The 13,429-nt window shown below is 52.4% G+C and overlaps 4 protein-coding genes across 4 annotated transcripts; 1 reads left to right on the forward strand and 3 right to left on the reverse strand.

Moving 5' to 3' along the window:
- Positions 1-76: 76 nt before the first annotated feature.
- BC939DRAFT_501105 (bacterial low temperature requirement A protein-domain-containing protein) lies at positions 77-2,163 on the reverse strand (the record flags this gene model as incomplete). The annotated part of the gene is made up of 5 exons (XM_051560119.1): positions 77-660; positions 786-1,177; positions 1,313-1,347; positions 1,523-1,605; positions 1,737-2,163. The coding sequence occupies 5 exons, from the start codon at positions 2,161-2,163 to the stop codon at positions 77-79; spliced, it is 1,521 nt and encodes a 506-aa protein (XP_051414401.1).
- A 1,635-nt stretch (positions 2,164-3,798) lies between these two features.
- On the forward strand, positions 3,799-5,967 carry BC939DRAFT_444636 (uncharacterized protein). The gene has a single exon (XM_051554710.1). The coding sequence runs from the start codon at positions 4,036-4,038 to the stop codon at positions 5,794-5,796; it is 1,761 nt and encodes a 586-aa protein (XP_051414402.1). The 5' UTR covers positions 3,799-4,035; the 3' UTR covers positions 5,797-5,967.
- On the reverse strand, positions 5,947-8,365 carry BC939DRAFT_444637 (uncharacterized protein). Its single transcript, XM_051554711.1, has one exon. It carries the CDS (start codon positions 8,239-8,241, stop codon positions 6,175-6,177), a length of 2,067 nt encoding a protein of 688 aa, XP_051414403.1. The 5' UTR covers positions 8,242-8,365; the 3' UTR covers positions 5,947-6,174.
- Positions 8,366-11,130: 2,765 nt separating this feature from the next.
- BC939DRAFT_444639 (uncharacterized protein) lies at positions 11,131-12,986 on the reverse strand. The gene has a single exon (XM_051554712.1). The coding sequence runs from the start codon at positions 12,727-12,729 to the stop codon at positions 11,452-11,454; it is 1,278 nt and encodes a 425-aa protein (XP_051414404.1). The 5' UTR covers positions 12,730-12,986; the 3' UTR covers positions 11,131-11,451.
- Positions 12,987-13,429: the final 443 nt, after the last annotated feature.

Consider the following 13,429-nt stretch of genomic DNA (forward strand, 5'->3'; position numbering starts at 1 on the left):
ATCCGAGGAAATACGGCACACGCTTTTTCTATTACTATTTTACTATTAATACCAACAAAAATCACTAAGTGCTAGATTACGCGGTATGGGGGTTAGGAAGGATAACGCATCTAAAGTAGGACTCCCACGCGCCCAACAACACTAGCAAGATCGTCGTCGTCAAGGCTGTGGCCCAGAGCGGCAAGAAAATCCCAATGGGGGTCGCACAGATCAATGCGGCAACGGTCATCAGATGGGCCGCAGGAATCCTTGAGCAGAACGTACGACGGAACAAGGCATGACCGAGTACGAACAAGGAAGGACCCCCGATCATGATGGCCACATAAATCATCTTGTCGTGCTCATGGTGCGGGACCATATAGGGGTCTTCCATACTGATACGGTCCGCAACGGCGCACCAGATGATGCCGATGACCATCAGGACGTGGATATAGGTGTAGGCGAGTCGACCCATCTTGCCGGGGTCGGCACTGTGTTCGACGTACTCTGCGGCCTCTGAGGAGGCGGTGTGGAAGTAGATCCACCACATGGCGGTGGCACCGACGAAGGAGACGATGAACATTCCGATCCCTGCGGGTTCATGGAAGGCCTCCCTGAAGGCCTCTCCTGTGACAACAATGGACTCGCCCAATGCAATGATGATGAACAACGAGCATCGCTCTAGATACAAAAAAAAAAAGAAAAAAAAAAAAGATATATGATTAAGGAATCTCCAAGCCAGCAAACAAACATGTGTATTCTAAAAACCCATCTGCACATCTGCACATCTGGGTATATTCCATTACCAGCCATATGTCCCCCATGAATCTCCCAATCCGTCGAGATGGACTTGCCAAGTCCCGGGGTATAGAATCCAGCCGCGGGCGAGATATACTCGAGAACGATCGCGACCGTCCAGAGCACATTCCGGGTGGTCCCCCCAATGGCACCCCCGACCAACCAGAGCACGGCGGTCATGAGGAACCAACTGAGCAGTCGGATGAAGTTCCTCTGCAGCTTGTGTCCATGCAACGCCAGCACTGCGGCCACGTTCCTTCCGACCTGGATCAGGACGTACATCCCCGCGAAGAGTAGACTTTGGCTCCCGTAGGCCTCCCCGATAAACGCAGACATGATCAGGTTGACGAGCATCAAGGCCATCAGCAGGAGTCGTACCAGGTAAGACTCGGGATTGAACCTAGAAAAACACTTCCAGGGAAAGAAAAACATTATCAGCCCCGTCCCTTTGTCATTCCCATGCTGAGAGATACAAGCACAGAGAGCTTTTTTTTTTTTTTTTTTGTTTTGAAAGAGAGAGAGAAAGGCAACGAACCAATTGAACACCCATGTACTGAAGACCCATGCCCACTACTCACAACAGAAGAAAAAGACGTTCGGTTAGAGGGAGAATTTTCTATGCTAGCGTGTATACATACACGATGGACCCTGAGAGCGCGCCCGCAGAAGGGACGATTCAGACAGCAACAGCAGCAACAACAACAACAATAACAGCAACAACGACGATGAGAAATGGAAAACTTACCCAGATGGCCAACGTAACGACCAACATCTCAAGAACGACCTCCCATACAAGATGATGGACCATGGTTTCAGAGATAACGCTGACTATTAACAGTTTTGAACAAAAACATGCAAGGGTCGATTTAGATCAAGTCGTACAGAACCCGCAGCGTTATGGTTCACTTGCAAGCTTCTTTCCTTTAAAAAAAAAAAAAAAAAAACAGGAACCGACTTACTCGCATAAACAAAGACCAGGTCAAAGAACAACTCGATGTTCGTGACCTTTCCACCAATCTGGTGGTTCCTCAACAACTTGGCATGACAACGCACCCGATGTCCCAAGCCTTCCTCATATGTTGGTGGATCCGAGTACGTGATCGTCGTCGACAACCCTTCGCCCAGTCCCACGGCGTCGTGGTCGTTGTTGATGTGGTTGGTGTTGTTGTTGTTGTTGTTGTTGCTCACAAACGCGCCCGTGGGGGATTTGAAATCCCTGCCAGCTTCCGCACGACCGATCTCGGCGTCCTCACGGGCGATCTCGTCCATGTTCAGCATGTTCTCGAACGCATTGTGGTGGCTGGCGGTGGTAGGGGGGGTGGTGGTAGTGGTGTCGTTCGTGTGGACAGGATAGCTTTCCGAGTCTTGTTTCCGCGCTTGGGACATGGCGGATTGGACGGACGAAGGAAGGGATCTTTTAATGAAATAGAGAAAGAAGAGAGAGGTAGACGTCCAAAGGTTGGATGGATATATACGAAAACTTAAAAGAGGGTTGAGGAGAGAGAATGCTGCAGAGTCCGTGTCGCACGGCGTAGGACCTTAAAAAACACTGTCCTCCCTCATATGCCTCCAAGCTTATTTGTCAGACCCCTGCTAAGCCTTCTCTCCGAAACTGCAACCCTCCTTCTTCTTCCTCTTCGAGCTGTGGCCGCTGTTGCTGACCAAGCTCTGTGTAGAAAGACCAGACTGAGGGCTGACACAAAAAAAAAAAAAAACAATAACGAATGCAGTATCCATGGTTACGTTGGCGTCATCCTTTCTGCTAGAACCCTCGAGAGCACCCTCTTAACTTTGCCCAATTGTAGCGCTTCGGCCATGGGCACAGTGGTACGGAGCTTGGAGCTTAGAGCTTAGAGCAGAGGTATCCCTACCCTTGTATCTATATCATATGCCTAAGAGCTGTATTTTTATTTTTTTATTTTATTTTTTAACGATGTCCATGAGAGGATCCGATGCAGTGCAAGTTGCCTGTCCTCCCTCCCTACCGGAGCTTTTTTTTTTTTTTTTTTTTTTTTTTTTTGCCTTAGTATGGAGCCGTGTGCGATAACGTCAAGAGTTTGTATTCGTTAAAAAAATAAATAATAGGCCTAGACACCCAGGAGACGCGATGCTAAAAAAGTTACATCTAGGGAGAACTCTTCGGGCGCCATGTGTCTGTCCGTTCAGGGTCGTTTTTTTCTTGGTGCAACCAAGTAGAGTGGAATAAAACCATGAAGGGGGTACAAAAATAGATATAATAGCCAGCATTTCACGTAACAACGACCAAAGGAAAAAAAAAAAGGGATATTAGCAATGACAAGTGGTCTGGCATGCGCGCTTCCAAGCCTGGCTTCCTGCAGCAGCTGGTGATATAGACTATCGAGGATCTAGATTGGCATCAACAAGGCATGTGCGTGCGTGCTCTGATTATTATGTTTTGCTGTAGAGGAAAAAAAAACGCTGAAAAGTGTTCCTTGCCCGACGCTCTTGAAGGACAGGGTGCTGTTGTAGGCGAATGGAGTGCGGCGTGGGCGGGTGTAACGGGCAGGTTCACTTTGATAAGCAAATTTTACTTTGTTGACAGGGGTGATCATTCGAGTTGCGCAAAGTAAAAAAGAAAAAGAAGGAGGGCTCTCAAAGGACGAGGATGTTATGGATACTATGTATTGTTGGACACAAACAATTAGTCTACAATAAATTATACGATTGTTGACACAAATATCCTCCGTGGATGTCAGTGAAGAAACAAAAAGGTCAAGGGACATCTTCGTGTCATCGCAGCACCAACAACGGCGGTACCGACAAGAGACGGGCCATTCGATTCGGCAACGATCGGCAGCCGCAGTGGGGGAGGGGTGTTGCTGGCAGCGGCAGCTGTGTGTCTTTGGGGACGGACACCTTGTTAGCCGTGGAGGAGAGTGGTTTTGTCTCTGAGCGCAAGAATAAAGAGGGGCGCATGCATCTGCGGAACGTGTGTGGCAGCGGGTACATAAAGAGTAATTACCATCACACACCGCCAGTTGCAACCGCTCCTCTCCTCCCCTTTCCTCTCCTTTGTCCACTCACGCCTCCGTTCCCCTTTCCCCCCCTCTCCTCTCCTCTCCTCTTCAGAGTGAGTAAACAGATTCTCTTTCCTCCCTCTCCTCCTCCTTCTTCCTCCTCCTCCCCCTCCCCCCCCCCAGCCCCAAACTTTCTTTCTCCCTCCGGCTCACCATCCCCACCCGTTCCTGACTCCCTCTAATGCCATACTACTGCCCCTAATAATACCCGCTTAATAACATGCCCTCCGCCATGAAGAACTCGCTCGCTACCACCCTCTTCTCCGCCGTCGCTGCCCTCGCCCTCCTCTCCTCCTCCACCGTTAATGCCGCCATCAACTGCCAGTCCCCCTCGGGCTCGCACCAGGCCGGTGACTCCGTCTCCATGTCTCTCGGCGACAACGGCTGGTGGCCCAAGGCCGGCGATATCTACTCCATCACCGCAACCGTTCGCTGCTCCTCGGGAGGGTCCCAAATCGCCTCCATGGACATCTCCAACGGCAACTCCTGGACCATCCCCAAGAGCGCCTACGGGGCCTGCCCCGGCGACCAACTCTATGTCGAGTACAAGGGATCCGCATACGATATCCTCCACCTCCTCCACCCCTGGCCCTACACCGCTACCTGTGAGACCCTTACGGTAACAGCTCCGCCTGCTCCACCAACACAACCTCCCAAGCCTACCACCACGAACCCCCCACGAACCACTCAGCCCGCAGATCCGCCACCTACGACCCAGCCCGCGACCCAGCCGCCAACAGATCCTACAACCACTCCTCCAAAGGTCGCCACCACGAACCCCCCTCCACAGACAACGGGCGGTCCAACAACAACAACACCCTCCCCGATCTACACGACTACGTTCATCATAGTCCCAACAGTCATCTCTGGAACTTCAACCGTGGTCTCGGCCACGACCATCGTCCAGATCAACACAACACCGCCCACCTCCCCAACGACCAGCGTAGACCCGTCCCAGACCAGCGCAACTTTCGACCCTAACTCGACACAACTCCCGGGTCTCCCACCCGCCTCGGGACAGAATCAGTCCTCCAAAGAGACAAACGTCCCCGCGGCAGCCTTGGGGGCCGTCGGAGCCGCGGCAGCGTTGGCCCTGATCGTCTTTGGACTGGTCATGACCAGGAAGCACAAAAGGATGCGTCAGGAGCAACTGGACCGGGAAGCGTTCGGATCTGGATTGGAGAAACATGGATACGCGTATGGCCCGACCATGGTCACCAGCGCCGACGATCTCTCGCTGCCGAGCTTACATCATGCAGGCTCTGGCGCCGCTGGTGCTGCCGGTGCCGCTGGTGCTGTGGGTGTGGGTTTCTATAAATACGAAGATGACGAAGGCTTGAGTCGCCGAACGAGCGATCGTACCACCGGATCTCTGGGTCACGCCGTCGCCGATGCCGCCAACGTCGCCGCCTCCACCTCCGCAAGCACGACGTTGCTCCCGTTCCCTGTCCCGTCTGCGACGAGCGAGGCCCTGAAGCAACAATACGATCTCGCGAACCGTCTCTCGATCGCCAGTCAGGACAGTATCGATATCGGTCCCGCGGGCGCCATCGCCGCGGCCGCGGCCGTCAACCAACAGCTTTCGTTGAAACAGGAACTTGACCGTGAAGGGGATAATGATGTCTACGGCATCAACAATGGCAACGGCAACGGCAACGCTGCTGATGAGGAAGAATACCAGCACCTCCAGACGAGTTCTCCGTCTCAGGGCTACATGTCCGCGCGGAACTCGCCTTTGACGGGATCGGCGACGATCTCTCAGACGAACCTGACCCGATCGTCCGCCTACGAGACCGTGCCCTCCTCATCCGTTTATACGTCCGCGAACTCTCCGGTGCTGAGTCAGACCAGCATGAACAGTAGTGACATCGCTATCCCGACCACTTCGCCCTCGGATTGGAGGCAGACAGGGTCGGGACGACCGGAGAGTAGCCATATCAGGAATCTTATCCGCAATGTGCTGGATGATGATGATGATTGAAAAAAAAAAAAGAAAGAAAAGGCCTGAAAGAAAAGAAAAAAAAGAGGGATTAGTTTCGTGCTTCCATGAATGTGAGGCTGTTCGCTTTTCCAGTTCCTTCCTCTCCTCCTTCCACTTGAAGCCCTCCGCGAATAAATAAACACCATGCGCCCTATAAATGTTCTTCCTTGCATCCTTTTGAATGAAAGAGAAAAACCGTTTGTCCTGGTTTCTTTCATCACCTCAAAGCGAAGACGACAGAGATTCGATCCTTCGCCCCCCCAATAAATAACCCCCACCCCCCAGATTAACAATACCGAGTATGCGCCCTTTTGTATGCATAAAGAAGGATAATTTATTTACAACGACTACGAACTGCCCAACCCATCACCATCAAAGTTACCGCTGCTCATTCCGTCCCTGATACGCCGGCGGCTCGACGTCCAAATACATCAGCTGCGAGGTCGAGATATCTGATTCCGACCTTGACGACGACCTAGACGGTGACCTAGACGACGACCTAGACGATGACCTCGACTCAATCGACAAAGGCACCGCCGCCTCCGGCAACCTATACGGCTCTGACTCTTCGGGGTACTCCAGCTCCTCATCCGAATAGAGCGAGAACCGCTCTAGCCCGCCCTCTGCCTCGTCCTCCTCCATAGACACCAAATTGATGATGATCCCGCTGTGGCGCTGGAGGTGCTCTAGTACTGAATCTCGGGACCGGGCGATGTTCGTGAGGCTCGCAATCGGGCTTGGGTTCGGGTTCGGGTTGGCGCTGACGTTGGGGATATGATACGGTTCTGATTTCTCGTACGGGAAGGGCCCAGAGACCGAAGCCACGGGCGCGGGCGCGGGCGCAGCCAGGACTAGCTTCGACTCGCCCAAGTGGGCGGGCCTGGTCCTTGGGACCCCATATCCATAAAAGACTTGTTGCTCCTCCTCCGATTTCTCCACCGGCCTGGACACGAACGGTGGTGGTAACGGACCTTCGAATGGACTGGCGATCGCGGTTGTTGCGTTCGGCATGGCTGGCATCAGGTACCCGGCTTTCTCGATATCGACCCGGTTGTTACGCGAAGCTACGAGGCTGCTGTGCCGCCGCTGCTGCCGCCGCCACTGCTGCTGCTGCTGCTTCTGGTTCCTCCTTTCTATCGAAATTCCCACTCGATAGATACACACGGAGATCGCGATCAGGACCACGGCCCCTCCGCATACGGATCCGACGATCACTGTAAGATCTGAACGATTCTCCGCTAAATACTCTCCCTGGGTGGCGGCAGGGGCCATCGTCGGCTGGGCCCCTGCACTACCGCTGGGCACGGTTGCAGTGGGAAGAGATCCGTACCCGGGACCGGAGACAGATGCAGGAGAGGTGCCAGACCTAGGAACCGAGTAAGGGGCGATGTAGTTCCGAACCCAGTCCATGACCCCTAGATTAAAAATCAAGACCTTGCTAGCGCTTGATGGGCTGGCCAAAACACCACCCCAGGCAATTAGATGTCCATTTGAGACCGCGCATGCGGCGTCTGTACGTCCGTTCTCGTACTCGACTTCGGGGCCGCTGGTCCAGGTCATGGTGACCAGGTCGAGAACATAAATATCCTTTTGAGGTACCGAGGGGTCGCGTGTGGCAGAATTACCACCGAAGAGGACGAGTTTTGAACTCGAAGGCGAGGCAGACGAGGCGACGAAGCAGGCTCCTAACCGTGGGATCGGCACGTTACCGTTGGTCAAGAGCGGTCTCCATCCCAGAGTTTGGTTATACGTATACAGGCCATTGGACACTCCATTCATGCCGGTGTAAAGGACCAAGGATCTCAGGGCAGTGCTCCAAACGACGGAGTAATGACTCAAAGAGTTCAGATCCCCATACATGGGCACGCTCCCGATAGTGCCGGTCCCCCAATCGATCGTCATCATCGACACCGATCCGTTCTCGTCCACATACCCATTCGGTACATAAATCATCCCTGTCTCCGGATCCGTCGCCGCCGCCAGCTTGACCTGGCTCGCCTTATTGAAGTTCCTCGTCGTCAACAGCGTCGTCGAGTTCCAGGTTCCGGATCCGATGTTGTAGGCGAACACCCCACTGCTGGCGAAAGCGATCCAGTCCTGTCTGTCGGAGGATAGAATCGTCGGCATGAAGGTCCCACTGGCGGGCCCGTCGGGCAGGTATTTGATGGCTATGTCGCTATCGGTCCAGGAGACGGAGAGGTCGACCATGAGCGTGCGAGAGGTGGTCGAGTCCGAGTCCGAGGTCGTGGCGTGGAAGGCGTTTGCAGAGGGTTGGAGGCTGTGGAGGACGTAGAGTGCTTGGCCATCGATGAAGGCGCTGGAAGAGGAGGAGGAGGGGGAGGTGTAAGTACTGCGGGTGGATGAGGATGGCGCTGCATGGGCGAAGGTGTAGATGTGAAGGAGGATTGTGGAGAATATTAGGAGGAGTGAAGTGCGCCTTGACATGTTGGAGTTGCGTTATGTGATTGTAAGCAGGAAAACAGGGGAGGGAGGAGGAGGAGGAAGAGGAGGAGGAGGAGGAGGAGGGGTATACAGTTGGTGATGAAAATATGCGGTTAGGAGAGAAAAGGAGCCGCCGAGAAAAAGAAGGAGAGAAAAGAAAGAAGAGGGAAGAGGGAGAGGAAGGGAAAGCGAGAAGTATGTGCGGACAAAGAAGAAGCGATCCTTCCAAGCAAGAAAAGAGGTTTGTTTGAGTCGCTAAAAAAAAAAAGACGAGGTGGAATGTCAGTGGCGAGACCGTCTTACACACAAAACGCAGACAGGGGAGAGAGGTATTTGCACCGCACCGCAATGCGTTGGCATGGAAACATAGTTTATCCCTCGTGGTAGACTATAGACTATCAACAGTCTTGTGGAACGACGACCCACCACCCGCGGGGCTTTATTGTGAATCAGATAGGGAAATAAGGGTCGCTGCTTTGGGTTTGAGGGTCGCATTGACACCTGTCTCACACGCACCCAATCATTCCAGACCCCTGTTTCATCTCCCTCCTCTTCTCGCACTCTGAGGGAAGTCTGTGAGGCGGGTCGCGTTTAGGGTTACACACACAGCGCCACTCACTACTGATTTTATAACCACGTCGCTCTTGCGAAGGATTCTTTTTTCTATCTTAGTGCTAATTCAATCAATTGCACAGGTCCACTCCGCACACTGTCTGTGTCCGTATTCACGTTGGAGGCTAGTCTCGTTCTGACACATATGTACTTCACTCTTGTTTACATAGTGAACAAAGATATCGAGGATGAAGAGTGAATGCGTCTACTGCAGCGAAAAAAAACATTCTTGGGTATAAAACTAAAGTTCACCCTGCTTGCATCATTCCCTCCATTTCCCTCCATTTCCCTCCCATGTATCATTTTTCTGTTGGGATATAATACCTGGCTTGCGGCAGCCAAGCGTTCATAGCGACATTGCTTTTTACATCGACAGTGGTTCCCATGCTGACTCGACACGAGTTTATCGAATCTATAGTCCTGCTGCGGGACCTGCCCGAGCACCTCGAGAATGTAAATGTGGTCAACTTGGCCACTTCAGAATCACCTTCAAGGACTGCCCTGAGGATCCCAGTGGCACGCCCGAAATACAGGGGGTTTTTCTTATGGGGTGGACTTACAGAACAGTCTGAACTAACCGCTGATGTACTTCTCACCAGGCATACTGGACTAATTCCTGCCTATGCCGCCCAGTGCGTCCGCGAAAGTCAGCAGCGGTATGAGCGTGCTAATCACCATTTGGACGAACCAGAGCATGCGGGCCTGGCACCTGCCCCTGCTGCAGGACCCCTCTAAGCGTCTCGGACATTCAGATGCGGCCAAACTGACCACTTCAGAATCACCCTCAAGGACTCCTTTAAGAATCTCAGTAACACGCTCGAAAGACTTTATTTTTATATGGGATGAGTTTATATCTCTCACCAGGCGCGCTGACATAATTACCGCTTACAATCGCCGGAATAGCGTAACGTGTTTATCCCTTACACGGCGGTCATTCACTGATGATTGGTAACAGGTGTTGAAGTCCTGCGACCTTGCGCCATCTTTTCGCCATGGTTCTACATCTTTGTAGCCCAGCTAATTCTCTCGAATTACGAGAAGCGTTCGCTGATGATCTATCTCAGGGCTTTCTGTACGTTTCTGAAGATCGCCCGAATGCTGAAGAGGATGCCAAGAGCACTGCACTGTTCCACATCAACGAGATTTTGAAGGGAGCTGGGGTCAGTCTGGCGGCCTATGAAGAGATACCTCGAAACTTTCGCAACCTCATCGATTGCCAACCCAACAGTGACGAACTTGGACAACATGCAGAGCTCGCACTGAGGTACTTGCGGCTCATGACTTGGATCTCTGCAACGACGATCAAAAAAAACCCTGTACGCTGCAATCACAGCAGCGCTAGACAGCAAGGACTAAGGCGCGGCAAAGGTGTTCTCTATTGATGGGTCAGGAGGAACAAGCAAGTCTTTTTTGTACAATACTTTAATTGCCCACATCCGAGGAAGGTGCGAGAAGGATGTGATCGTAGTTTTCTCATCTGAGACTGCCGCTCAGACCTTGATAGGAGGTCGTACAGCCCACTCGACTTTCAAACCCCTGCTACAGATCATGGAAAGCTCGACGTGAAATAATCTTCCACGTATGCCTCCCCACGAGTTGCTGTTGAAATTGGGCCAACCCATCACCCGCCTTCGAAACATGGACGGGAAATCCGGCCTCTGCAATGGTACCCGTCGGATTGCTCGAGCACTCTGTCGGAGATACATCAGTGTCGAGATCCTTAATAGCGACCTCAAGAGACGAACGGTGCTTATTCCATGCATACCTTTCACGACCCTGGACGACGGATCTACGCCAATCAAGTTCACTAGGCGCCAGTTTCCAATCAAGTATGCGTTTGCCATGACCATTAATAAGGTGCAAGGACAAACACTTGACCACGTTAGTGTTTACCTTCCTTAGAACGTCTTTGGCAGTGAGCAGCTGTATGTCGACTTCTCGCGTTGCAAACACCGAGATAACCTCAAGGTTTTTTGTCGAAAATGGTGCCATAGATGGAAGGGAGGGAGGGCGTTTATACCCGGAATATCGTCTAGAGAAATTTGCTGAACGTGCAATAAGTCAGCCTAATCAACAATTGTTCATGGAGCACAATTGCGCGTTCTGCAAGCACATTTGATCCGCGAAGAAGAACATGGTTGAGTTCCAGACATCAAGCAGTTTCAATGGCACGTGTAAACTCCTTTAACAATTGGCGCGTCAACGCGCTCGATGATATTAGGCATATGTACTGGTGTGGTCAAGGCGGATGAAGTTAAATGTAGTTGATGGTGGCGAAGAGATGGGACATTGTCTATTTGTACGTTAAAATTCAACCTTATTCATTGAACTGAGAAGCCAATTTAAAAATATATTGGGCCGCGACTTTCTGACGAGGACTCTACGTGAATTATTACGATGCAGTTGGTATATTGTACATTTGATTTCGGGTTCGCGAAGCTAAGGGATTACCGTGAAGAAATTGATATGCAAAGGGAGATCATGATGAACAAAGAGTCGAGTCTATAGAATATACAAAGCAAAAAAAAACCCCTCTCCTCCCTTCCTCCCCCTTTCCCCAAGGAGCTCTGTAGAAAGACATTTCACCACTTTTTTTGCCTCTCAAACATAATAAGTGTCCTTTGAGCTCATCTCCCGCCTGGGCTTCTGCCCTGAGTGCTTTGATAGGATCGACGAAAAGAACCCCTTCTTGCCGGGGTTCTTCTCCCCCCCGGTCCTCGGCTCCCGCTGCCACTTGGTCTTGTACAGATAGACCCCTCCAAGGACCAAGACGATCAGTGTCAACACACCCAACACACTTCCTCCAATCACCGCCGCCTTCCTCCTTGGGTCATCCGGATTCGAAGGCGAACCCGTAGAATCGTATCCATCCGACCAGGCCATATTCTTGACGTCGTACACGAGCACCGTGCCACCCGAGAGCGTACCCTGGTCCGAACCCGTCACAGCGCCTCCCCACGCCACGAGATAGTCGCTCGAGAACCCGCATGCGGAGGCATCACGTTTTGCGGTGGCGGGGGCGTCCGGTCCGCGTGTCCACCTCATGCTGCCCACATCCAGGACGTAGACATCGTTAAGACTCGCCTGCTGAGCTCTGGAGTACCCGCCAAAGAGGACCATCTTCTTGCCACCGTAGGCGGGGATGAAGCAGGCGTCGGTTCGTGGGGCTGGGACGTCGCCCTTGGGAGAGATATGGCTCCAGCCCTTTGAGGGGTTATAGGTGTTCAGGGGGTCGGCCGACTCCGTGTAGAGGATTAGGCTATTGGCCGATGCGCTCCATGCAGCAGTGTAATCCCCAAAGAGGTCACTCATCGCCACACTCTCGGTGCTCTTCTTTGTCAGATCGATCTTCAGCATAGTAGGATCGCCCTTCGAAGCGAGGTATCCTCCAGGGATATAGATCAACCCCGTACTGGGATCTGTGACCGCAGAAAGTCCGTATGCAGTGTTGATGTTATTGTTGCTCGGGATTACAGTGCTCCATGCAGCAGAGTCGACGTTGTAGACATAACCGGTGCCGTTAACGAGGTTGAACCAATTCTTGTTGTCGGAAGAAAGAGTGCTAGGGCGGGACCAGGTGCTGGGTCCATCGGAGAGTTTTTTGTAGACGGGGCTGCTGGCGTTCCAGGGAACGGAGAGGTCGATGGAGAAAGCTTGTGTGGTTGTGGGGGTGCCGTATAGGATTCCTGAGGGGGGAGTTCCGCCTAGAATGTAAAGGACTTGGCCTTCAACAAAGGCCGAGGAGGAGCCGGTCTGCACAGCTGGTTGAAAAGACTGGGCGTGGGCTGGTGAGGTGAGGGAAGAGACGATGAGGAGGAGTGTGGAAATATGGGAAAGCAGGTGGACTGTGGAAGTCAAGGAGCGGGTGTGCCGAGCCATGTCGACAGTGAGGAGGGTGTGTGTGTGTGTGTGTGTGTGTGAAGGATGGAGGTAGGTCTCTTGGGTATTTACAAGGGGACGACAGGAAGAAGTGCGTTAGGGATGAGAGAAGCAGAGGGACATGAATGAGGAAAGAAGGGAGATCCGCATTAGAGACCGTTTTATTCTTTTGTGTGTGCAACCCATGGATGGATGGTGGGGACGAGGGGACAATTTGCGCGGGTCATTTTTCGATAACCGATTTAGTGCTGTTTGAGTGTCGGACGAGACCCGCGCTAGACCCACTGCCGTGGACCTATTGCATTACATAACGGGGCTGTCTGCCTCCATTTCGATCCACTGCTGCCCGCTCTAGATTGCTTACCCATACAGCGCTTGCGGGTGTTTATTCGGCCTGAACAAACCTTCATCTGTGGTCCGCACGGTCCGCCTCTTTATTTCGCCCCCCCTGTGTTTGAAATATATCCCCTAGTCGAAATTTAGACTTTGCGCTACCCCTCTTTGTCTACATTCCCACCAACGCCCCTTCATGCACTTGTATGTCATTGCTGCTCCCCTGCAAGCATGGACGCACCATGTCCCGCTTCATTATCTGCCCTCCACACCTCTTGAGTCCGCGTTTCAGCGTACTGTCACCGAAAGATATTCCACTGATGGATGCGATGCATATGGATGCCTCATGGTCAAGTAGCCTCAGTCC

This window comes from Gamsiella multidivaricata (assembly GCF_025024155.1).
Source record: "Gamsiella multidivaricata strain RSA 2152 chromosome Unknown BC939scaffold_17, whole genome shotgun sequence".
Lineage (NCBI taxonomy): Eukaryota > Fungi > Mortierellomycota > Mortierellomycetes > Mortierellales > Mortierellaceae > Gamsiella > Gamsiella multidivaricata.